Consider the following 27,758-nt stretch of genomic DNA (forward strand, 5'->3'; position numbering starts at 1 on the left):
AGGGGCTACCCCCTCCATCTTGCAGCCGCATGGCCAGCCGTTTGCTTTCTCCTTCCGCTTGTCTCTCCTCTCTTCCAAGCGCGTCAGGAAGTCCCGCCTTCAGAATCCTACAATAGAAATCTTGAGCTTCCGAAACAGAGTTAAGACGAAATCTTTGATTCTCAAATGTAACCGTGATGCCGGCAGGGGCCTCCCATCTGTATCGAATCTGTTGACTCCTAAGCTCTTTAGTTAAAAAGGCATAGTCCCTTCTTGCTCTCAACATTTGGAAAGGTATATCTTTGAAGACAATCACGTCCTGGTCATCAACTCGGAGACTGTTATTATGGAACTTTTGCACAATCGCGTTTCTAGATTCTTTTGTAGAGAAATGTATAATTATGTCCCTCGGGAGCTGTCGCTGTTCCGCTATCAATGAGTTCTGGCGATAGATTTTCCGAATCTGCCAATCAAAGTTAAGTCCCGGGCTTCCCAGCGCATGGCTGAAGGCTTCAGCAAATGTCTGTTTCAAATTCTCTTGCTCCTTTTCACGGAATCCTCTGACTCTTATTGAAAATGCCTTCCTATCAAAATTTAGCGTCATAAGCTGTTCTTCGTTATTTCTAATTTTTTCTTGTAAAATTTGAATATTGGTAGTCAAATCAAAATTAGCCTTCTCCAGACTTTCCAATCTGTTCTCTATTTCAGCAGAGTAATCTGACAGGGCAGACACAGCTGCAAACGTATTCGCCTTCATTTGATTAACTTTAGATTTTAGATCCTCATAAAGTTGCAATACAAATTCCTTAAGTTCTTGCTTAAGGGCATTAAATATTTTAAAGAGATATTCCTGTGTTAAAACTTCTCCAGTAGAGGGCGTAGGAGACAAAGGCTGAGTTTCCAAAAAAGATTGTTTAAATTCTTTAGACACATTTGTAGCAAGACGTTTCTTTGATCTGGGTGCCATAATAGATAAACAAGTAAGCAGTGCTTCGCTCCCCTCTATTTCCAAAGAAAAAGAGTTTATTTTGTTAAGGAGCGGTCTGCAGGAAGATAAGCCCGGCTAAGTACATCCAGTAATCATCCACGGAGAGAAATCGCCATTTTAAAGTCTATTTAAACAAAGAAGTCTTTAAGACAAATGGTGCTGGTATTTAATATAGTAATAAAAGCATAAATCTCACAGGGGTGGTACCCTCCCGTATCAACTCTAGCTTGAAAAAAACTTTGTTTTGTCCTGGGGGGGGGCTAGCCTGTCTGGGGCTGCCAAAAAAAAAAAAGGCAGCTGAGAAGAACTGGCCGGAGATAAAGGCTCCGCTTCGGCTGGATCTAATCTCTTCCACAGCCAAAAAAAGAAAAAGGCTGTGGCTTACGAATAGACCCTAACCTACGGAGCTATCCTCCCTGCCCCTTTCTTAGCCAAAAAGGGGTGCTATCTATGATCTTATTTAGATATACAGACCAGATCTCTGAGGAGCTCGGTGGAGCCCTCCTCGGCAACAGGCCACGCCCACAGGAAGTCCGAAGTTTTTAAGGAGATATTAGATAATTATTTGTCTGAAGTGGTATAGGGTTCCCTGTTTAGGCAGGGGGTTGGTCTTAAGCCTATCTTCTGGAGTGTTGGCTATTCCTGCCCTCTTGGTGTCATCTGCAAATTTGATGAGTTCCCCATTTATTCCCTCATCCAGACCATTGATGAAGATGTTGAAGACTACTGGGCCTAAAACAGAGCCTTGGGGTACTCCAAGTTTCTGTTTTAGGCCCAGTACTTACTCTATTTACTGCCAGACCACTGTAGTTTAGGGTAGATCAAATGGGTTAGCTGAGCATTAACATTATTGCCTGATTTTCATAAGTAGTGAAACTGGATTATGTTTTGAAATATCTGTGTTATTTCAGCTTTGGAGCTCTGTTTGGCAGCTGGGGAGGCAATTTTCAACATTCTGTTCTTTGGTTTCTGTTTACTTTCATCGCTTCTTATAACCAAGCTTAGAACTAAAGCTCAGGATGGAGCTATAAATCTCTCTGTTTTAATATTGCAAATGGTAAGCCAAAGAAATTGTATTAAAGACTGAGAAAATTAGCCCCACTTGGATAGATTGGCTTTCATATTTAAAATTTCATTGATAATTACCCTTACAGTATTGCTAATGATATTGCTGTCAGCTCAAAAAAAAGGGTTGGGGAGAAAAGGATTGTCAAAGAATAGAATTAAAGCTCATCTCTGTGTCTGATGGTCTATGCTGCACTGCACAAACTGCACTGATTGCTAAAAGTTCAAGCACAAATGTTACAATGTCTCTTTTTGGTACATGTAGTTCTCCATTTACAGATGATCACTTAACAACTATTTGAAGATAAAACAGATCCCCCCCAAAGTACCATATTTTCACAACCATAAGGCGCACCGGATTATAAGCCGCAGTATCAGTTAACGTTAATTTTTCAAACTTTTTCCATATATAAAGCGCACCGGGTTATAAGCCGCACTGCCGGTTTTTTATCAAATTTTAGGATTTTCAGTGCGGCTTATAGTCGTGAAAATACGGTACTTATGATCCAATTTGAAGTTTCAATGGCTGCAACCCCCTTAAGAGCACATGATGGCATTTTGGGCCATTGGCAACTGGCTCACCTTTATTTATTTATTTATTTACTTCTATCTTGCTTTACTTTTACAAATCATTCAAGGGGCTGAACACATCTTCCTTCTCCTATTCCTATGTGTTGTCCTATCCAACACATCTTCCTTCTATTATTCCGATTACCACCATGTGAGAAGTTGGCCTAAGAAAAAGTGATTGGCCCAAAGACATCCAGTTGGCTTCCATGAGGATGTGAACTCATGGTCTCCCACTTTCTAGCCTGGTGCTTTAAGCAGGGTCCTGTAGTTATGTAGCATGATCTTTCCTTCCTTCCTTCCTTCCTTCCTTCCTTCCTTCCTTCCTTCCTTCCTTCCATTTTCTCCCCCCCGCTTTCTCTTTCCTGGTTTCTGCCAGTTAGTTCTGGTTTTCTGGGGGGGAAATGGCCATTACATAAACTGGATTCATATAACAACCACTGTAGTCACTTAACGACTATCGCAAAAAAGGTAATATAATTGGGCATGGTCATGTGGTGACTCAATTCACAACCACAACATACCACCACAATTCTGGGTTCAATTACAGTTTATAAATCAAGGACTACCTATATGCAGCAGAAGTTCTTAATCTTTTTCTGCTCAAGGGCCCCTTCTGAACCTCATTTACCTCATTTTCCCCATAGAGGAAAAAATATACTTTATTATATTAAGAGTTGGTTGAAACATGGGAGGCTATATAAATGTTTTAAATAAATACAATTAATAAATAAATCAGCACTGTTTGCTAATCTAAACTGCCTTTATATTATGAAGACAAAGTACTTGTAGTAGCTAACAAAACCAATTATTCAATTTTATGCTGTCATAATATATTAGCAGATAAAAAACATAAAACGTCAAGCAGCAGCATAAGCACCCTAGAAATATATGTCCCACATTGAGAACTAACGGTTTACAGAACCAAGGAAATTGCAAGCACACACACACACAATTTTCTTTCATTATTTAACCATGTCCCACACCTTTTTGTTTCTTGAAGCCCTATGGCACAGGGACACTTGCGTAATACCCTTCAACAACTTTTTAACCATTATTCGCCCTGTGATTGGGCTTCAACAACTTTTTAACCATTATTCGCCCTGTGATTGGGCTGCATTTGCAGAAAGCTCCTGTATGAAGCCAGAAGATGAAACTGCTTTAAGAAGCTGCTAACAGATGGTCTGTGGGTGTCCCTTTGGGTTCTGAGACATCTTTTCCCCTCCAAATCCATAGTGCTACTCACCTCTAATAACTATTCAAGGGAGTTTAAAACAAAATACAAAATAAATGTAGAGATGCATATTGAAATATAACAGCAAAATCAACCTAATTTAAATAATAATTAAAATCAATTAAGAATTAAACACTTGATGAAAGTGATGTCTGTTGGATTTTAACATCCTAGAAGAATTTTCCCCAGTCTGGAGCTCTTCAGATGTGCTACAGTGTTGTGAGACCCTCATCAGGCATTTTTCTAAAGATGGCTTGCCCTTCTTCAGACTCTGGGATTTCTCCAACCTTACGAATAGCTCCTTTTTGAACAGAATGAGGTCATTTTGATGAAGGGTTGTTATTAATGCATAGGGTTTCATCTGAAAGTGACTGGAAATGATCTTGGAGACAATATACAATATGGAAACAATCTTGGAGACAATATACAAAAGAACAAACATATACTCTGTGTTGCTAATAAATGAATAAAAAAGAAAACTGCCAATATCATCTCTTGAATCAGATCTACAGTTGGAACACTATACATGCTTCAAGGACTGCACCTTGGAAATGTATAGTAGACTTGAAAAAAGGAAACTAACATTACCAATTATCTTAACATTTATTTAAGTATTTATAAATCATCTGCTGGAGAAGAGACTCACTGAAGAGCCCAATGCTGAGAAAGATTGAGGGCAAAAGAAGGTGACAACAGAGAATGATGGATGAAGTCACTGAAGCAGTAGGCGTGAGCTTAAATGGACTCCAGAGAATAGTAGAGGACAGGAAGGCCTGGAGGAACATTGTCCATTGGGTCACGATGAGTTGAACACAACTTCACAACTAACAGCACAACAACAAATCACCTAATTGAATGAATGAATGAATGAATGAATGAATGAATGAATATATATATATATATATACACATACATACATACATACATACATACATACATACACACACACACACACACACACACACACACGCACAATAAAATCACAGGAAATAAAGCCATTTTTTTCCATGGCCATGGAAATGCAGTGCCCCTGGACCATCTTCCCTGCAGTGTCCCTTTATGTATTGTATCTAGCTTTCATGCCTCCTCCTTTTTTCCCTCAACCTAAAAGTCTTCAAGACCTGCATCTTCACTATTGCTCTCCTCTCTGTCCCATCAATGTTCTTCTGGAAAGGTAATGCCCATAAATGGTACCTAGTACTTCAAGTGTGATCTCAAGGAGAAAGGAATAATGAAGTTACCTGTCTTGGACAATAATCACCAACATGGATTGTTCAACAGAAGGTTAACAAATTCATGAAGAAAAAGGCAATAAGTATTAGCCACAGTATGTATTATTGCCAATAATAGATACATTCATATCTCAATGTGAATTAAAAAATATAAGTAGGGTGTAATAATTTGTGGAAATGTCTTTAGGAGACAGGAGGATAGCCAGAGACTAGATAACCATCATGCAAAAGCTATCTCAGTTCACAGAAACAAAAGTGGCATGGGAAGCATCTCAGGAGGGACCCTCCCAAGTTTGTTGAACACAAAAATAAAGAAGGGGGAGAGATGCTTTCAGATTTTCTCACTGTAAATAAAAGTAGTATTAGTGCTACTCAGAGTTGTGCTTGTTGTTTGGACTATCTCAAAGGGCTGCCACAAGAGGTTCTACTGCTTATTAAGCTTTGTTTATAAGTTTCCAATAAACAACTGCTTCATTATGGTGGGAACGGAATCCTTTTCGCAACCAGTGAAAAGTCAGAACAGGAAATGCTTGCATTAGTTTACTGAGATAATTTTATGTGATGACATAGAAAGATAACTGCATGTATCAAAATGATAGTCTTGCTATTAAAGATGCATTAAATACCTTAAGAAGATTCTTCAGTTGGTAATTTTTCCTAGTCCATGTTCTTTCAATATTCTCACAAAAAAAGGGAAGCTGCCAAATTTGTTACCCTTGTGATTTGTTTTTGAGTCCTCACACATACTGTTGTCTACATATTTGCTTACATGCTACAGTATATATTACAATGGACAAAAACAGTATGAAGATTTAAATAATTTAGGAATGCAAATATTACCTGCTAGATTTGTCCATTAAAGAGGTGCTTTGAAAAAAGAGGTAGTCTTGCATTACTTCATTATTAGGAAATATTAAAATTTTACTTCTATTTGTTAATTGCTAGACCTGTAATCCACTGTTCGGCTTCTCTGAGAATGAATTCTATTGAAATCAGTAGCATTTATTTCACAGCAGAAAAATTTGGGGTGCACTATACATTATGTTATGTTACATTATATTAGTGTTTTAAAAAAACACTAATATCTTAATAATAAACCCATTCTAAATTAATAAAACAGGAAAAGAAAGAAACAGCAAAATGATTGCAGTTAGATTATATGTGAACCCCAAAAAGAAATAATCACTTTAGAGGACAAGAAGAAACACAAATTAGCACAAAATTTATGTGAGTTTCTCTTCTTCCTTCTATGGGGAATATATACCAGTAGGTGTGGGCTGTGAGCTCTCTCAATCTCTTAGATTTGGGTTAAGGTATTCTCTCTGTAATGATATGTGGGAATGACCTTGGAAGACTGGGAAGTGATGGTGGTGAAGAGATGCTGCCTAGGGAATGATTAGATAAGAGGCCACGTAGTCAAAGCTACATAATGGATAGAAAAAGAGACTCAAAATGAAACGTCCCTAACTAGTCAACCTGAATAACAGACAACAGCAGATCTGCAAGATTTCCCTGGTAAACCAGACAGGAAACATGAACTAATTATACTTAATTGTAAGACTAGATTAATATTGCAAGTCTGATAATACAAATCTTTTAGGATAAGATATACATATCCTACTTTTATGCATGGCAGTGTCAAAGCCAATCAAAACAAAAAGTGGCCTAGAAATATAAGAAGACAAACAATTAGATGGGTGAAATATGTTTCATTAGCATGTGCCTAACATGACATCATAAATTCTTTGACCGTATCCTATCATTTATTTTTTTCTATTTTTTCCAGGTTTTTGAGCAACAACTATTCTTTACAATCTAATGGGAGTTAAATCATGCTATGACAAACAAGGATATTGCATAATGCTGTAATAGTATAATTGAAGGGCAGCTTTAGGAAATGACAAAGCAAGAGCTATTTCTGGAATGTCTACAAAGTTCAAATTTGTAGTTCTATCAAATTACTCAAGGACATGATGGTAGAAATTTCATATGATAAACTTACAATTTAATTGTGTGTGAAACTGGGAAGTAGCACCTGGTTATTGAAACAAATATTTTTGTTTTACATCATAACAAAGCTTAAATGGAAACTTGCTTCCTCTCTTTAAACCTGAGAACTTGCCTTCTTTACCACTTTCAACTAGTTATTTCTGTGTAGCAAGTGCACTTCTGTAATCTAGGACTCTTGCATCTGCATTCTTTTCTCTTTTCAAAAAGACTTGAAAAATAAACAATGCACATAAAGGAATTCTTTTTCAAGTGTTTATAAAATGCCTTTTAACCTGATCATACTTTATGAACAACATTAAAGAGTGCTTGTCAACAAACAATCCTATATAATCCTGTGAGGGTTTTTATGAACCTATCCTATCATACATTTAAAAATAGGAATAAAAACTACCGGTATATTAAAACATTTAACACAAAACATATCCTTTAAAACAGATGGGAAAGAAAAAACAGCACTTTTCTCTGATTTCACAAAAAAAAAGGCTTGTTATTTTGAGTTTCCATTACCTGATTTATACCTTAATTCATAAATAAAAACCAAGAAACACCTTTAGACATCTTTAGGAATTTTTGAAATAGTCTTCAGATCTCAGGGAACCACTGCATATAAATTACAATAAATATGAAAACTTCACAATACAATTCACTTCTAACCAACACAATTCAGTTGCAACACTTACAAGAGCAAAGCACATCAACAGCTGATTTGCAGTGCATAAAAGTTTATACCACTAAGTGATAGCTTCATATGGCACATCAAATAAAAAAGGATGTCTATTTTTTCTTCAATCACAATCTTTCACAAATCCTTACCACCCATTGATAGAACTGTTGAGAAACACTAATTTATGTTGTTACTGCTATTCCTCTATCAGGAGAGTTAACTACTGCATTGTTGCTAATGGGACATTAGACGATATCATATAATGAGATGTCATTGTAACTTTGCAGAGACTAAAACTCTTCAAAACATGCAAGATGATTCATAACCGTACTGCACATCTACTTGGGTTAACACAGGGGTCGGCAACCTTAAATGAAGAGCCATTTGGACCCGTTTCCCACAGAAAACACCAGGAGCCACAAAGATCCTAACCGGAAGTTCAATTGTGGAGCTGACCGGAAGTTTGGTTCCCCTACCAGAGTGTCTCCTCCTAGCGTGGTGTCTTTTTTCCTCTACCTGTTGTAACCAAAAGCCCTATCAATCGTGGAGCCAGCCAGAAAACCCACCCCTTGCCATAGAGTCTTCTCCTGACATGCTATGCTTCTCCCCACCCTACCCCGGAAGTTCTCCTCAAAATTGTGGCTCCCACCAGTGGCAGGGAGACACAGCAGAGGGATGAAAGAGCTACATGCAGCTCCAGAGCCGTGGGTTGCTGACCCCTGGGTTAACAGATTAACAGAGTTGGATGGGAACTGGTAGGTCATCTAGACCAACCCCAACCGCCCAAGCAGGAGACTGTAATAACAGTATTACACTGTAGCTTGAATCTCACCTCATAGTATGTTTGTTATATAAAAGTACTTTCTGTATAGAAAAATCACGTCTTTTTAAAAAATGTTCTTATGTAGCCTTCTTTGGGACAGAGATTTCTATGTAGGATGTCCATGGCATTTACTCAATACAATGAGAAGGTCCCTATTGCAATAATTTAATTACAAGTAAATGGGAACAGGTCATCTTATATGTGCTGATAAAATAGAAAAGGCTATTAAAAACAAAGCAAATGTGCCAAGGGTGCAAATGGCTGCAAAAATCATTTCTGAAAACCTGAGGACATTTGAAGATGAGTGTTTCCTGGGAGGATCTGTTTAGTTAGTACAAGTAGCTGCCATTGCACATATTCATACACAGCTGTTGCAAGTGAAACACCAACCCTCCTCCTGTTTCCTGCAGCAACTAATTTTAGACTGCAAGTTCTTTAGCAAGCCTCTATTTTCTTCATATAAGTGCATGCAAAAGAAATGTATAAATAACATGTCAAGTTATAAAAATCAATATATACTTGATATCTCAAACTAAGTAACCAAAGGATTTAACAGCTGGCTACAGTTATGAAAAAGAAATAAAGAACAGAGAAAAACATGCCAAGAAATTGTTCTTATTGACTGCAGTCAACAAAGGTATGCATTTTGTATTTTAAGCAGTTTAGCAAAAGAAAGATTTCTCCAGTTTTCAAAAGTATTGGATTGCAACTCTCAGAATTACCAGTCAGCACTTCTAAATATTGAATTCTCAATTCCTTTAGATCACTATATAAAACAGCATGTACCAATTATGTAGCCACCCCAATTCGAAACAAAGTTGTAGCTTTACACTCAGTAGGTTTCTGATTACATTTTGAAATACTAGTGATGTTTGAAACCTGGAAAAGTTACATAATATGCATTACACCCAAAGCACCTGCTTGCATAGCTGTTAGGCCCATGGTAGACTTTTATTCAGAGTAAATCAAGGTTATTGTCTAACTATATTGCTGACTAGCTTGTTCTACTATCATCTACAGAAGCTCTTTGATTTGTCCCAACAATAGCTGGAATTAAAGAGAACAGCTTTTTTCATATCTACAACTAAGCTGTGAAAATCTTCCAAAGGAATTCTATCTCACTTTAAGAATTAATTTTGGGGAGGGGAGGGAATATATATTGTTGATCATTACTGTTGTAACTAATGTATTGAATAAATTAAGTTACAGTGCTATGAATGCTTGTTTTGGAATAAAAGATTTTCATGAGTCTCACTTCTGAACAGTCATGCAAAGCAAAGACAAAAATTATTTGGCACTGAATTTTGTCAATTGTGTTCCATTTTCTGAATTCGAATTGGAATTATGTTTCTCCTCATCTGCTACTACTGTAATGATTTTATTATTTTTTTTGTAAGCCCCTATGCGTTAAGATTTTAAAATATATACATCTGAAAACTAAATGAATGAATTAAACAAACAAAAGCTGAAGCCAATGTTTAAAAATCCCAAATCAATGGCTTTCATGGGGTCATACTCATGGTACAGATAGAACAGAACAGAACAAGAGTTGGGAAGGATCTTGGAGGTCTTCTAGTCAAATCCCTGCTAAGTCAGGAAACTCTATACCATTTCAGACAAATGGTTGTCCAATCTCTTCTTAAAAACTTCCAATGCTGGCGCATTCACAACTTCTGGAGGCAAGTTGTTCCACTAATTGTTCTGTCAATAAATTTCCTCTTAGTTCTATGTTGCTTCTCGCCTTGGTTAGTTTCCATCCATTGCTTCTTGTCCTGCCTTCCTGGTGTTTTGGAGAATAGGTTGACTCCCCTTCTTTGTGTCAACCCCTTACATATTAGAACACTGCTATCATGTCACCCCTAGTCCTTATTTTCATTAAATTAGACATACCCAATTCCAGCAATTATTCTTCGTTTTAGCCTTCAGTCCCCTAATTATCTTTGTTGCTCTTCTTTGCACACTTCCTAATCTCAACATCTTTTTTACATTTTGTGTGACCTTGTCTATCTTTTCAAGTAGCAAGTTGTGGTCTACTTTATTAAATGTCTTACTGAAGTTCCAGTAAATTATATTCATAGCATTTCTCTGCTCCACTAATTTTGTCACGTTGTCAAAGAATGCAATACGATTTGTCTGGAAGGATCTGTTTTTGACAAACGCATGTTGCCTTTTGGTTTTATTTGTATCTAGGTGTTCTCAGATTTGTTGCTTAATTATCTTTTCCAGAATCTTCCCATGTATTGATGTCAGACTAATAGGTCTGCAATTTCCTGGATTCATTATTTTTTCTTTTTTGAAGAGGGGAACTACATCAGTTTTTTTCTAGTTCCCTGGTAATTCCCTGGTGCTCCAGGATCTTTGAAAGATATAGTTCAGTGGTTCTGAGATCACATCTGTCAGTTCATTCAGAAATTTCGGATGTAATCCATCTGGTCCTGGTGATTTGAACTCATCTAGGGTAGACAAGTGCTCTCTTCCCATTTGAAATTCAGAAATAAACTAGTTGCAGCTCAGGATAAATCTTGAACTCCACATCCATCCTTTTTTGGGAAAAATTTGTATCTTTAATTCTGTCAGATGAGATATAGGTTCTTTGATAGTACTGATCGTTTAGAACCTACATTATCAGAAGATTGTAACAGCTATAGTGGCTGAGAATAGAAATAACCACAGTTTTTACTACTAGACTACTAAAGTGTTTCAAAATCATTATCTTGCAAATAAGCCACTTCCTTTATGTTCTTTCTCTTGTTCATCTGTGTCATCTTATAATTGGACATAACAAAAACAGGGCCTCTGCAACCAAACCTAATCACTAGGAAGTTCATAGAAAAGCAGGCCCTACTTTAAACTTGAAAAAAAGGCAATCAGTAGAATATAACAGAGTTAGCGCACAAAGCATCTGGGAACATGTAATATTCTTTAATGCTTAGTTCCTTGGTATTTTATTCTACCCAAAACAAACTCATTTTCTGCAAAAAAAATCACCTCTTTTGGATCAACTGACAACCCCCCACCATTACTTTTGGAATGGCAGGATATACATTTGGCTACAGAATTACACAAATTAAAAGTCAACATATTATCCCATCTACTGTATGCCCCTTCTTCAAAACATTACTTTTAGGACAAAGATTTCATTATTCAACCCTAATTTTCACATTTTTTCCAGTCTTGAATGTGATACTGTGATTATTGTTCAGGACAGAACCAAGTTGAATAAACACTAGGAGAGCCAAAGAGGGAGTTACACCTTTCAATAAATGAAGGACACTGGTCTCATTTGTATCTCCATGCTTCACTAGAAGCCCATAAAAGTGAATTCAGATATAGAATAACAGAGTTGGAAGGGATCTTGGAGGTCTTCTAGTCCAACCCCCTGCTTAGGCAGGAAACCTTACAGCACTTCAGAGAAAAGGTTATCCAACAAAAATGGTGCAACTCCTTTATTTATTAAAATACATGTGGAAACACAGTATGTATGTATTTATATCAGTGCGTTTTTCAACCTTGGCAACATTAAGATAAGGGCAAGCTGGATGGGGAATTCCAGGAGTTGAAATCCACATATCTTAAAATTGTCAAGGTTGGAAAACATTGATTTGAAGGGCTGCTGCTAGGGTCACCCAATTGGCAAAAGCATGACTCTTATAGAATTGCAATGTCCTCAACAATAAAGAAATCCAAATTCAACCACAATGAAACCCACCCCCGTATATACCACATATATCCACCCGGTAATTGAATAATAATAACAACCATATTGTAATGAAATCATAATAATCGTAATGGAATCTGCACTGTATATCGGACATTAACACAATTGAGCAAGTCCAGCAGTATTTCACGAAAAGAATACTCTACTCCTCTGCTCACAACAGAATACCTTATACCACCAGGCTTGAAATTTTGGACTTGGACAACCTGGAACTACCCCGCCTTCGGTCTAACCTAAGCATAGTACACAAAATTATCTGCTATAACACCCTACCTGTCAATGACTACTTCAGCTTCATAAGCACACAATAGATACAAACTCAAGATAAACTGCTCCAAACTCAATTGCAGAAAATACGTCTTCAGCCACAGAGTGGTAAATGCCCAGAATGTCTTACCTGACTCTGTTGTTACATCCTCAAACCCTCCTAACTTTAACCTTAAACTGTCTACCGTTGACCTCACCCCATTCCTAAGAGGTCTGTAAGGGGGGAGTATAAGCGCCCCAGTGTGCCTAACGTCCCTGTCCCTACTGTCCCCATTTATTTGTACCCATTTCCTGTGTCCTTAGTCATGTTTATTCTTATTCCTGTTACCTTGTACATGAGTGACAAACTAAATAAATAAAATTAAAAAAAATAAAGAAATATATAGGTGAATACATTTATATTCATCTAATCGAACATGCTCCGAAGGCTTCAGCAGGCTGGGGCGGGAATTTGATTCCCGCGTCTTGCCCCACCAGACTCTTCCCAAGTAGGGAGGACTACAAAGCCCATAACTCCACTCCGCTCCCCATGTTAAGTTCAAGACTCGGAAGACCCGGTCGCGGGCCCTGAAGCAAAGTCGGTTGTCCCCAGACTGGAAGCGGGGAAAGGGAACGAAGAGCACAGCGCGCGCGCCCTATTTGCCCGCCGCCCTCGCTCCCGCCTGAGGTAAGAGCGCGCCGCCGCCGCCATTGGCCCAGTTCGCGGGGCGGCGCGCGCCGAGAAGGGGAGGGCTGGCGCGTGCGCGGCGCGGCGAAGGTGGGGCTGCCGACGGACTGACGGACCGGGCGACAGACCGGAAGACGGACAGGAAAGGCGCGCGGGCTCTTCCATCCTTTCGAGCGGGCGGCGGCGGCCGCTGCTGCGGGGCTGCCCGGAGCCACTCCTCGCCGTCGACGGACGCCTCGCCGGCGGGAGAAGCCACAACCCGGGTAAACGAGGCGGGAGGAGGAGGAAGAAGAAGACGGGGTGGTGGTGGTGGTGTCCGTTGCCTCCCCTGCCAGGCCCCAGGGCTTCTCGGTGGCGAGGCCGCCCGCCTGCTCAGGGCGGAGGGCAGCGCCTTCCTGGCCACCCGGGCGAGGCCGCCCTTATCCCCCCCCCCAAGGCGGCAGGGAGGCGGCCCCGCATTCCTCCGTAGCTTTGGCGGGCGTTTTTTTGTGGGGAGGGGGAGGTGACGGCTGGGCAGATTGTTGCGCGGACTCCGAGGGGGCAACAGCTTGCCGTGGCCTTTGCTGCTCTTCCCGGGGAAAGGCGGGAGGGCGCTTACCTGGGACGGGACGGGGAATGGTAGCCGCTGCCCTTCTCGAAAAAGCCGCCTGAAGTGAGTCTTAAGCCACGCTTCCTCAAACGGGCGTTTCTTTGTATGTTTCTCCCTTCTGTTTTCCTTTCAAAAGTATTTGCCGGGATTCCTGGGGGAAGTGGAGTATGGAGATGCGGTAGTTTGACTGGGAATACCTGTTTGCCTTGAATAGGTGAGGCTGGTGGAGGTATAATGTTCCTCTACAGTCCCAGGCTCTTGAGGCCTGTCTCTGCCTAAGAGAGGCTTTTTTTCTGCCTGTTGTATTGCACAAAGTTAGACTTGGCCTCTTGTTTCCTCTTCCACTTGGGTTATTGCCTTTGAATACTCTATGCACAGCATAAGCCATACTTTACACGCTTCAACCTTTTCATACTTTTCTGATCCTGCTGCCTATTGTAGTTTCATGCCTTTCCTTAAAGTCACATGATGGGCCTGAGTCTGTTGATGTCCTCACAAGCAGCTTAAAGTCCATCTGGAATGTTTATATACAGTATTTTTGCCTTTGGGGTACAGGGAAAATTAAATATAATGGTGTCTCATAAAGTTCAAATTAAGTTGAATAAATAATTTGTTGGTGTTCAGCTTCCTGTATGCAAAGTAGTGCGTTTCAGAGCAGAAGCACCAGACCGTGTTACCATTTAGCTTCTCAGTTGTTTGTTTTCAAATTTGTATTTTCTCCTAGGAAACAAGTTTTGTTGCATGAAAGATGTAAGACTTGGCAGTTTAATCTAGTATGACTTCTTTTGGACTTTCTTGGACAGCTTTGAAGACTTTCTCAACTTGTAGTTTTGTCTTCTTTGGAAAATTGTGTTGCTGTTGATTGATATTGTTAAGAGTCAAATGTATTGTTAAGAATCAAATGTATTGCCCCTAGAGTTATTTCAGACTATAATTTGTAATGCAAGAATATAAATATGGACTAGAAGAAAATATATAATATTGTACTCTGCTTTTACAAATGAGAAGCTGACTGGTGTCGAATGTTGTGAGTTTGCTTGAAAACTAGGAATAATCTGGTAGCATATGTTACCGATAGTTATGTGCAGTATCAGGATAACTAGTTGCCATAAATACAAAATTATTTTGGAACTTAAAGAATTCCAGTTGGCAATCTCATGGACAATCTTCGTTTGATTTTAGAAATACCCAACCTACTTTTTAGAATTCTCAGCTGTCCCAAACAAGGTACCATATCCATAAATTTACTGAAGTCCTGATAAGGCAGTGGCATGAATTTTTGGAAAAAAAATGCATCATAATAAGAGTTGGTGTATAATAGTGATTGACCCAGTGTAATAATTATACAGATAATAATTTTGATTAAAACAACTGTCATATATAGAAAATATAACCCACATGGTTGTCACACTCTTTTGTTTTGAATTAATTTGGTGACGTGTAGATGAAGAAAAGAGAACATTTGTGAAAAATTAGGATGATACACTATATAAAAAACATAGATCTTCCACATATATCCCTTGAATGAAATAAGAGATTCAGTCACCCTGTAGAATTATTATTTTTGTCCTGTTCGGTTTTCAGGCAAAGAAAAGACAATATTTGTTGAGGAAATAAGCTAGATTGCGTAATGCTAAATTCTATACCTCCAGTATTCATTGTCTCAAAGAAAATATTTGAATTTTAGGTCTTCATTTTATTGATTATTGATTGCTGTGCTCAGTTAAAATTACTGCTTGTTGTAAAATGTAAAGCTGCAATCTATAATAAAATAATTTACAAAACTCTTTATCTACTTTTTAAAAAGTCAATTAACTAGTTACTATGCCCTTTCTAAGCATTGGAAAAATTAATGAGGGTACTTTTGAAAAGTTAAAATCATTGCTGAATAAGTTTATCCATCTCGTCTGCCATATATTTATTTCCTAATCTGATAAATTTTGTGCCTCTTAAAAATACTAACCAAACTGCAGACTTAGTAAGTATTCACCTGAGCTACAGAGTGATGATTACAACAGATATGTTTTAAATATTAAGATGAATAAAACATACTTATTCTTTTTATGGAATTGATTTTTATCTGGAATCTAGAGGATTTGGCTATTTTCAGGGTTTTTAAAAACCTTTTCCAGTAAAATGGACATTGTTCCTTTTCAGAGTGAACTTGCACATTGTCATGCTACACAATACAAAAATGTTTTAGTATGTAAGTAAAACAAACCAGAGTATGTTTCAAAAGAAACTTATTAGATCAGTTTTGTTGGCACACTTGATAGTTAATGCAAATCTTATCCATGCGTGTGACCACCAGAGTGACCTCAAGCCAATCATGCTAACTTGAATTTCATAGAGCAACTAGGAGAATAAGAAGATATAATTCTGTGCTGGTAGTCCTCAACTTACAACAGTTCACTTAGTGACCCTTCAAAGTTACATTGGCACTGAAAAGCATGGCTTATTTTTCACATGACCATGGCAGCAGTCCCATGATCAGAATTTTTAGCAACTGAATCATATTCATGATGGTTGCAATGTCCCAGGGTCATGTGATCTCCTTTTTCAACCTTCTGAGCAAGCAACTTCAATATGGAAGTGAGATTCACTGAACCATGTCACTAACTTAACACCTGCAGTGATTCATTTAACAACTGGGGCAGGAAAGGTCATAAAATGGGGCAGTAATCAATTAACAAATGTTTCATTTAACAACATAAATTTTGTGCTCAATTGTGGTCATAAGTCAAGGACTACCTATATATATTGTCCTGATTTTCTTAAAAGTTGGGGTAGACTCCAAATGTGAGTTGAGACTTTTTGTGAAACAATTACATTACTTTCAATCTTGCCCATCTTGAAAGCAATTTAACTTGAAGCAAGCAATGGCAGTTTTAAATTGTAAATAAGAATATGCTACATATTATTTGCTCTACTGCTGTTATAATTGGGTACATGCAAAGGACTATGGGAAATATTAATGGATTTGTTTGGTTCTGTTCATATAAGTTCTGTTAATAAGAGTTGCCTCCAGGCAAGATGGATAGCATATAAGTTGAATAAATGAATAAACAAAGCAATAAGTATTAATTGCAAATATTGTAAAACATTTCAATTCAAACATTCCATGAAATGTCCAATGTGTGCATGGATTGGCAGCCTTAGCTACCACATGGTTAACTTAATGACCACATGACAATTACTTTGACAGACTGTGTTTCATATTTAGAGTATTTGTGGGATAATCTTTGCAAGGCAAAATTGGTGTATGAAAGAAAGTTTTTTTTCTTTTGCTAATGAATTTTTTATCTGCACTTCCTCACAACCTTTAACCCATTGTTTCAGCAATTGTAACTCTGTATTTTGCCATACAGAATTGGTGGACAGGGGAGCCTGTCCTGTAGAGACCTGGATTGGGCCTTTTTTGCTGTATATGTGCATGAGAATGTGCATTTAGTTAGCAGCTTCATAGTTGCAAGTTTATTGCAAGTTTACTTTTCTTTAAGGCCAATTATATATAACTGTACAAAATTAAGAGTTTGTCCATATCTGGTAACACATGTTCCTAATAAATTGAAATACTAAGATGGTATAGTTCATGTTTATTAATATTTGTAATATGTTTCTTGAATATGGGCCATTTTGTATAGATTCACTAACATGGGAGTACAGTCCGAGTTTGAGATCACTGGATCATTACATGCTCTCATTATTTGCCCCAACTCCAGCCCACCTAGCATGCAAATGCAAACAGATTTAATAGGCACCACTTGGATGGGAAAGTAACAGTGTTCCATTGGACAATGCTGGCTCCCTTGGCCAAGAAACAGAGTTGAGAATCAGGCGCTAGAGTCAGACACGACTGACAGAAAAACCTTTATCTTTTTTTTTAACTAGAAAGAACAGCTTTCCCCCTACCTAGATACCCTCCACATATGTTGGATACTACCCATTATTCACAAACAGCAAGCAAAAGGCTAAAGAATTGTAGAATATTTAATGGTCTGAAGATAGTATATTGTGGGGACTTTTATGACAGTCTCTTAAATCTTGATATTTTAATCACATCGGATGTACTTGAATGGAAAACCTGTTATTAATCTGTGTCAGTTAATAGATTTTACATTTATAATAAATATTCTTTAGTTTTAGTATTGATTTGTGGCCACAAATGAGCCATATGACAAAACTTCTAATCTTTATCTAACCTTTGTTATTTTTCCTCTTACATTAATTAAATACAATCCTCTCCAAGTTGTAAATGGTGTTCAATGGCTAGAGAACCATTGTTTTCTTTTTAAAAAATGATATTCTTTATATCCAGAATTGCTGGGAAATATTTTCCTGAGTGATAAAAGAAATAACCACCTTTATTCAGTGAGAGATTGATAGTATTCCATTCATACCGCTATATGTATAATAGTTGGGTTGAACAAAATACATTATGAAATGTTGATTTGCCACAAAATGTAATGGAATTATAAAAGCATGGAAATATAATGACATTGGAATATAAAGCAGATGAGTAGTAGAAAGAATATTTGTTATGAGAATATCAATTTCAGTAGGAGCCATATATTATTTAATTCCATTACATTTTCCTTAATACAATTATATTTATTAATGTATATTTGAATAACTTTGTGTGACTTACAAAGCTACACATGCAATATACAGAATTCTGAAATCACTCTAAAATAATATTAGAAATAAGTGCTTAAAACTTGGGAAGGCAGGAATATTAGTTATGTTTGCTGTCTTGGGTTGTTTATAAAAAAAAATTTTTTTTTCCCAAGTAAGACCAAAATTGAAATAAGAGTAGGCCAGATTTATCAGCATTATAGTAGTAATATATTTTGTTGTGTGTTAATATATCTGTGGCAGAGCCTCCAAAACATGCTCCATTGAAAACTGAATTTACCAAGAAGACTTTGTCACAATCCTGCAATTATTTAAGGCCTAAGTTTTGTAAGGCTTTATACCCCTAAACAAATACTTTGAATTTGGCTTGGAAAGCAACTGGCAACCAATGTGACTGTTTCAGCATAGGAGTTTTTGGGTGGTGCCACTTTCACTGTATAAACTGCATGCTTCATTTTGGATCAGTCACAATTCTGTAACAATTTTGAGGACAGTCAAACAACACAGGAATGTTGCAATAATCTGCACTTGATGTTACTGGCACAAGTCTCTTCAAGTATAAACACAACTATCACAGTAGTGGAAGCTCATGAAAATCCTCACTTGCTACTATTATCCAGTAATTTATATGTTTATATAATTTAGGCTATCAGTGCAAGTTCAAAGAGAACTCCTTGACTATGAACTTGTTCCTCATTCAAAATAGATTATATCTCATAGAGTAAGAGATAATTTTGTAGTTGTACTGTACGGCAAGGAAATTGGAAGTTTTATTTATTCTCTTTCCACTCCCTCCCTTCCCTCCCTCCCTGTTCCTTCCAATATTTCAACAAATTATGTCAAATTCCATCATTTTGAACTATACCCAATTCTATACTGCCTTGAGGATCCATGAAGTAAATTTCATGGTTGCTGGTTGGGGTCTGGCATTAGTTTTTAATGTTCTTTGTAAAACTTTGCATACAAATTTATTTTAAAAAAACAAACAGTATCACCTGACACTAAAAGCTTTACTTTCATTTTGGTTCAGCTATCTGATGTGTTTAAATGAGCTGCCTTCTGCAGTTGATATGTGATCCTGGGAAAAGGCATGTTTGGCTGCAAATGTTTCTGACAGCTGCGTACATGTGTGCCCTTGTTAATACGAATCATGTTGCACTTTGAATTGGGATAATTGCAATACCCTACTTCATATTTTAGCTTCTGAAACAATAATGCTAAGCATGTATAGGCTGATACATTCCTTTCATTTAGGAAGCACACATGAATAATCAGTTATAATTTCTGAACTTCTAGATATGGCTCGTGGACAGCAGAAAATCCAGTCACAACAGAAAAATGCCAAAAAGCAAGCTGGACAGAAAAAGAAACAAGGCCATGATCAGAAGGCTGCAGCTAAAGCTGCTTTAATATATACATGCACCGTCTGTAGGGTAAGAGGCTTTAAAACAAAATACTGGGCAATCTTTCTAGATTTTAAATCAGGAGTATGAAGTATAGCAAGGCAACATCCTTCTGTGTGAAAAGTTTGTATTGTATACATAATGGGTAAGGAAATTTTACCTTAGAGCTGTTTTCCCTTAAGAGTAATATATTGGGGAAGCGTCTTTCGGAAGGTAAGACAGCTGGAGTTTCCAAATAAGATATGTGTGTGTGTGTGTGTGTGTGTGTGTGTGTGTGTGTGTGTGTGTGTGTGTGTTTATTTGTGCTGATAAATAAATAAAGGGAGACTAGTATAGATCTATTTCAAGCTATTTAGCTCTCATCAGCTAGCCATACCCTTGCTGGGATTCGAACCTGTGCTGTATTGCATCTTAGGCAAACATCTTAGCCATTAAGCCACAGGTCTCCTCCTTATCAGCTGAAGCCAGGGAAGAAGGTATATATTTAGTGTCACAACCCCTGGTAAGCCCCAATTATGGGAGGAAGCTAATTGCTTTCATTATCTGTCAATCGGCTCGTCACAAGAGTCCATCACAACAGAAACCCAATATTTTTACTGTTGCCTTTGTTATATTTGTGTTTTATTTGTGCTGATAAATAAATAAAGGGAGACTAGTATAGATCTATTTCAAGCTATTTAGCTCTCATCAGCTAGCCATACCCTTGCTGGGATTCGAACCTGTGCTGTATTGCATCTTAGGCAAACGTCTTAGCCATTAAGAAATTTTCTGTCGTGATGGACTCTTGTGATGAGCCGATTGACAGATAATGGAAGCAGTTAGCTTCCATATATATATATATATATATATATATATATATATATATATATATATATATATATATATATATATATATATATATATATATATATATATATATATATATATATATATATATATATATATATATATATATATATATTGATCAATATACATTGATTAAATAAAATTATTATGGAACTTCCAAAATTATGTGCAATGAACACAAAATTAGAAGAAACATGTTAGTTAAGATATGTAATATAGGTAGTCCTCACTTTATGACCATCAGTGTAGTGGCCATGCAAGGTTATAACAGCACTGAAAAAAGTGACTTGCAGCCAATCCTCTTACTTATGACTGTTGCATGATGTTGCAACATGCTTGTAGTCATCACCTTTTTTTTTTTACCTTCCCAGTTGACTTCCCTGATTCTAATCAAGGGTTGGATAACTTCTCCAGGTGTTTTAATCTAGGAACCCCACCCAATTTAGAGAGCATGGATATTTATAAAAATTATTCTTCCAATTTAAAGATTATTGATTTGATAGGGGTAATGCTAGAAACATCAGTCTGTCAAAGATTGAGTTATTGACCCCTAGTTAATATTTATTTTTGTGGTCAGAAGATAGTAAAATGTTTTCATTTAATGTCATATTAGGATTTCAAGAAGATTAAGCAATTCTAAATAATTTATCAGGAAAACTATATATGAATTTCATTAAATAAATTTTATTATGCCCTGTTTCCCTGAAAATAAGACCTCCCTGGATAATAAGCCCAATCGGGATTTTGAGCACATGCACTAAAACAAGCCCTCCCCTGAAAATAAACCCTCCTCGAAAATATTGCAACACAGCAACAGCCATAAGGTGACCACCCTCTCTGCCTCCTGCACCTCTAAAATAATAAAACAAGGCTAGTGCTTATTTCGGAGTCAAAAGAAAATAAAACCTGTCTTATTTTCGGGGGAAACACAGTAGTTCATTGATGCCCAACGCTAAAAATATGCGGAGTTGAATTGTTTGATTTTAATAAGGAGTGTCAACTAAATATAAATAAAAGGAAGGCACTATTATGTGACCAAATTGTAAGAGAATTAAAGTTGAACATGGGTGAATATGTTAAAAACAGGGAAATTAGATGAGGAAAGAAAGGGTAATATTCCAAAGCCCATTGACTATAGATTGAGTCAAAGAAGCTAAAGGAATGTGGCAGATCTTAAGGATATAGGAAGAAGAATCTGTCCTTGATTCTGTATGAACATTTGTGTTGCTTTGTTCTCTCCTTAATCAGACACAGATGCCAGATCCCAAGACCTTCAAGCAGCACTTTGAGAGCAAGCATCCCAAAACCCCCCTTCCTCCAGAATTAGCTGATGTTCAGGCATAAAGTTCACTGGTAATTTTGTACCATTTAAATTTGGAATTAATTGATCATAAATCCTAAATAATTTTGTCTCATATTTCATTTGTTATATTTCTGAAGGGTATGAAAATGGAGAGATAACTTTAATATAAAATCAACTGCTACTTGAGCTTTTTCGGGAAAGGGGGAATCTGTTGTATTTACAATTTAACTTGTGTAGTTAGGCTATTGTTATCACCAAGCCTATTTGCAAAACTGCAAATATAGCTGAAAGGGTATGTTTATAATATTATTTTAGCCAGTTCTGTTAACAGTTGTTTGTGATGGTTAATTTTAAAATTGGATGACATTAAATCAGTGTTTTTCATATTTGGCAACTTTAAGATGTATGGACTTCAGCTCCCAGTAATCTGAAAAATTCTGAGAAGTGAAGTTTGCGCATCTTAAAAGTTGTTACGTTTGAAAAAGACTGCACTAAATTATTGCATGTTATTAATAAGATAATGACATAACAGTTCAAGTAATGAATTTACTCTTGTGTTTCAGGTGAATTCATGGAATTTATTGACTCTTCTATTGCCAGACATTACATAACAAACCTGCAGCTGCTTTTCTAACAAACTGTTGATCAGCAAAAAAATGAAGGGGCTATAGAAACATTCATATTTTTATGCTGTTCCTCTTGGGCTTCATGTAAAGACAACTCTGTGTAATTGTACAGTTGTGCCCTACTTGGAAATCTGGAAATTGGTTCATTCTAAAAAAAATTTACAGTTGTAATTATATTGATGTTCATATTGTGTAAAATAACTCATTTAATAAAGTAGTACTTTGATTTTACAATATCACAGGTCAAATGCTTGTAGAAATTCTATTTCCATGTTTTATTTGCCTTATAAAACTTCAACAAGTGAATTTCTCACCCTGCCAAAAATTAGGTAGTTTAGTTAGATTCATTGCTGTTAATTAAGTCAATTAGAAACAAGGAAATAATTTCTCCATTCAATATGATACTTGCCTGAGCGTGATCATTTTCTAAAACAAAAAACACTGCTTTTGACTGAAGAGGAGTGCACTTTCGACTACTTAGGTTGGAGTGCCTATTCTGCCTGGCCATTGTGAAATTTCACTTTTTATGCATAGAGGCACTTGTATCTTGGATTTATGCACTGGAGTCACCTGCAGTAGCTGTGAATCATTATACTAAATGGTGGGATATCAGAAGTATACTTGAACTGAACATTGTTTTGTTTTTTTTACATGATCTGAGTGGTTCAGACTATAACAACACGAAATAACGGCTTTCTGTTGTGAAGACCCACTGTGTAACTTCTCAATTGTACCTGTAAAAAGTGGGCCACCTTTCATATGTAAAAATGACTACTGTAAATGTTTCCCTGTTTGAAAACAAAAATGGAAAAAGTTTAATTTGGTGGAATAGGATAGCATATGACGAGAGAAATAATTGCTTATTTATTTGATTAGTTGGAACTGGTTACATATAGCAGTGCCGATGTTAAAATTTCAATACCAGGCAGTGTTGCATTATGTTACAGATTTCCAAACTATGTTTGAGCAGGATTCTGATCTCAGGTGCAGTCTATAGATTCTGCCCCAGGTGCTTTTCACTCAAACAGATAATTTGTGACAAGTTATTTATGTTACTGATTTGACACTGACAGTAATATTAACCAAAGTTTGCTTTGTGCCTAGAACAGACGTCTTTGAAATCATTCTGTTAAGTCAGCACACATAATACGCATTTGATACATAAATAAAAACATAATTGTGATCTGTTTGTTTACTAATCTGATACATCAGTTAAGTTGATGCTATTTTCATTACCCTGGGGTAAACAAGACCAGTTATACTGCTTACTTGTACTTGTACACCTGACATTGGAATAAAGCTCTTACTGCGTTTTCTTTTCTTACCTAATAAAATGTCTTCATTGTAAAATGACAACAGGGGTTCCACAGGCAAGAAGTCTGCCTTTCAAAACAATAAGAGTTACTGGAAACTTGGAATGGAACACCGTTTTAAAAATAACTTGAAAGGTTATATGTTCACTAATTTTACTTTAGTTTCTTTAGGTGGAATTCCAGAAAGCTACTTTCAGATAAATTCATTCCTCAAGCAGATACATGTAATATTTTCTTTTAAGACTACTTATCAACAAATAAAGGGTTGGGAACAAAAAAAAGGTTTCTACTAGATTAGTACAACTGACCCACTTATGTTGCAGACTGCATTTTTCTGAACTGCTGTTATAAGTAGCTTGTATCTGTATACTGAACAAGCTAAATCTTGATTTTATACATTAATTAAACTGCTAAAGATAATTCGTTTCTAACTAGTCAAAGGCCACAAGAAAATCCTGACATTTAACATATGGGAATGAATTGGATGGGTTGTAACTATCCATAATAAGAATCTTTTAATTCTCTGTTGATTAAAGGAATGGGTGTAAGGAATAAGTGAAAAAAATTCCAAATCTTGTGGATAGAATCTGTTAATTCTGGATCAAAAGACACAATTGTGCATTGTAATGTGTCTGATTAAAATCTTTTAAAAAGCAAAAGTCGAAAATGTGATATTTCCTGCTTACCTAATGCAAGTGTCATTTCTTTAACCTTGATGCTAACTGAGCAGCTTTAGTTCTTCGTTTAGCACAAGGAATGGAAATAACAGCAAAAGTTTCATTCAATTTGCATGTGTCATTCATAGATAAAACCAAGATAAGTTTAGAGAAAATATGCACAAGGACTTTGCTGTTATGAACATTGTGATATTGGTAGTTAGCAAGCAGCATGTTTTTACGTAATTTGTTTAAACCGTCATTCGTCATACTTAAAATATACAAAGTATAATGTGCCAAAATACACAATACAGTAGTGTGTTTCCTTCCAGTGATATTGGTCGCAGTCCTATTTCAAAGGCTAGTTTGAATGTGGATATTCCAAAATAATAATTATTTTGTACATATATTTGAAAACGATGCTTAACCTTCGGGATCTGAGTGTTGGCAAAGAACCTTAGTAAAACATTTGGTTTAAATATTGGAAGGCTAAATACAAAATCTATCTAATAGTTCAGGCTTGATTGTTATTGTTCTTGGAAAAATGTATCGGGCTACTTTAATTTCAAAACTGGATTATATCAAGTGAGACATTTTTCTTCAATCTGGCAGCATGTTATGTTTGGGGTTGTTGCTGTTGCTTTACGTATGTGATGGTACAACTCTTAGCATTAGAGTTGCAGAATTCTTGAGAAAGTGGGTGGGTGTGCAACATTTTAAAAAGTATGCATTTAAATACAGTCATTTACGGAATGGTTGAGTTTAAACTTTGGTCTTGTCTGAGTATGAACCAGAGTACTGTAAAGCAATAATTTTTAAAAAGGTGGTGGACCATACATATCCATGGGGGATTAAAATATTTTGAAACATGAATTTGATTCGTTTTAATTTGTACTTCAGGAAAACTATAAAATCAAGAGAACATCCATGATTAACTACATTGTTGCCTCTTAAATATATTCTTCTTGCTGATTTCAGTATCTTGTATATTAACATGAAAACTAGATTGCTTCCATGAAATATAAGTGCATGAGAAGAAGCTATTCCTTTTTTATGCCTTCACCAGCATCTCTTGGGGAAATTATGGTTTTAAACATTTACTGGCTGTACTTAGTATTACAGTAGAATAGAATATTACAGTAGTAAGAAACTAGGCACCATGTATTTTACAGGACTTGTGCTAGTGCAGGGGTGTCAAACTCACGGCATCACAGCAGCATTGCGTGAATTATTGTTTCCCCTTTGCTAAAATGTGTGGGCGTGGCCAGTGCATGACGCATCCGGTCCATGGGCCACGAGTTTGACATCCCTGTGCTAGTGCTTGCAGCAAGTTTCATGGAAGTGTTATGGCTGATCTGCCATAGTAGCGTCAATCTATGAGACCAAAAGGTGTCTCCAATCATGCAACCTCTAGGTAAATATTTGGCACAGGTTGCTCTTCTAAATGTTTAGTTTGGGAGTACTTTTTGTAAAATATATGTTTATAGTAGTGCTTTGATATATAACTGACCCCATCACCTTCCTTCTTCATAAGGCTGATCATCAAAAAAGTAATTCTCATACTTTAACCATGCTAAGTATAGATAGTTTTCCCTAGGCCTGCTAACATCACATGTGTACCGTAGTGGACAATTTTATATGAAAAAAACCACAAAGTACTTCCAACTCTGTTAATAGCACTGTACCAGTTTAAATCTGTGTTTTCCAGTTGTGTTAGTGTTTCAAAACTTAAGACTTCCTAGACAAAAATTAAGTGTCATAGGTATTCTGAGGAATGTAGTTCCAAGGACCTTTATTTAATAGATAGGGATTTAGCAGACTTAAGATTTAACTGACAGGAACTTTGGCCTGAATTTCAAACAATCACACTGCCTGAACAAAGTAGCTAGGATAATGTTTTCCAACACAATTGCAAGCAGAAGCCCAGCTGAGACAACCATTTCCCTGCTGGGCCTAAATACTACTGGCCACTATTGCTTAGCAAATCAGTTCCAATCCCAAATATCCCTGATTGTGGCATTTGTACATTGGGCATTTTTTCTGCCTCTGCCCGCTCTGACATTTATACATTTGGACATTCAAAAGGACCATTCTGCTTTTATTTCTCAGAATGGCCCTTTTGAATTATTTGTTTTCCTGTTGGTAGTAAGTAAAATGGACTCATGATAGATACACCAAATGCCTTAGGCCAGATGTAATAGAATTGATACATACTGAACTGGTCTTGAATTCAATTTTCCTTGAGTAGCACAATAACCATAGCAAGGAAACTAGACCCTGGAGTCCTCAACCTGAAGATGCTACATAAATACCAGGAATGTGTAAACACGATTACTAAGGAAGGAATTTGTACCTTTAATGGTAAGAAGCCACATTAGTCTATGGCAGGGGTGGGTTGCTGCAGCGTTAATACCGGTACGGTGCGTATGTGCTTTACCCGCGGGTGTGCAGTTGCCTGTAAATAAGTTTGCTCATGTGTAGGACATTAAAAAATGCTTTAAAAAAACATGTGGCAACCAGGGAACCAGTTCGGAGGGGTGGCCAGCTTGGGTTGCTGCCGGTTCTGCGACCCAGGCCAACATTCCACTATTGGTTCAGCTGAACTGGGCTGAACCGGTAGCAACCCACCTCTGGTCTATGGTGACAAATCAGGAGGAGTCAGGTAGCAATTTTTATTAAAAGACATTTTCATGAACTGCATAAAGCCTATTAATTGGAAAAGGTGCCATCAAGACTCCTGGGCGGGTTTTGGAACTTTTTTTTTCCTTTGGAAATATGAACTACTCATGATGTGTGTATAGAATCACTAGATGATGGATGGTTTCCTGGGGCTTGTTAGGTTTCACCTCAAGTGTTTTCTGCTGCTTATGGAAGACTTGTGATACAGGAACTAGAGTTTTCCACCACAAATGGCCTTTTTCTGGCCAATCAAGGAGTCCTTTGGAAATAGAGTGAGATGGCATCTCAACACTAACTCTACTTGGACTAGTCCCCATCTTTCATAAACTCTATGCTTGTGGACTTGGGATATTTATATGGATTATGATTGAATCTCAGTACCATCAAGTGGTCTGCATTCTACTTGGTGGCTTTAATCATTGCTACCAACCTCAAAATTTCAACTGCTGTATGCTTTTCTGTAGAATGTTATATTTGTATTCTAGTGCAATTGT

General features: G+C 36.9%; 1 protein-coding gene across 1 annotated transcript; it reads left to right on the top strand.

The window, feature by feature from the left end:
- Nucleotides 1–13,318: 13,318 nt before the first annotated feature.
- Nucleotides 13,319–25,458, top strand: ZNF706 (zinc finger protein 706). Its single transcript, XM_014056095.2, has 4 exons — nt 13,319–13,477; nt 19,735–19,871; nt 21,936–22,040; nt 22,554–25,458. The coding sequence occupies exons 2-3, from the start codon at nt 19,737–19,739 to the stop codon at nt 22,029–22,031; spliced, it is 231 nt and encodes a 76-aa protein (XP_013911570.1). The 5' UTR covers nt 13,319–13,477; nt 19,735–19,736; the 3' UTR covers nt 22,032–22,040; nt 22,554–25,458.
- Nucleotides 25,459–27,758: the final 2,300 nt, after the last annotated feature.

The sequence above is a fragment of the Thamnophis sirtalis genome, unplaced genomic scaffold (assembly GCF_051295495.1).
Source record: "Thamnophis sirtalis isolate CommonGarterSnake01/CBP01778 unplaced genomic scaffold, rThaSir2_p1.2 scaffold_2, whole genome shotgun sequence".
Classification (NCBI taxonomy): domain Eukaryota; kingdom Metazoa; phylum Chordata; class Lepidosauria; order Squamata; family Natricidae; genus Thamnophis; species Thamnophis sirtalis.

Coding starts and splice junctions, on each gene's coding strand:
- ZNF706 (XM_014056095.2), top strand. CDS start 19,737: ATGGCTCGTGGACAGCAGAAAATCCAGTCACAACAGAAAAATGCCAAA. Junction 19,872..21,935: donor ATACATGCACCGTCTGTAGG/GTAAGAGGCTTT, acceptor CTCCTTAATCAG/ACACAGATGCCAGATCCCAA.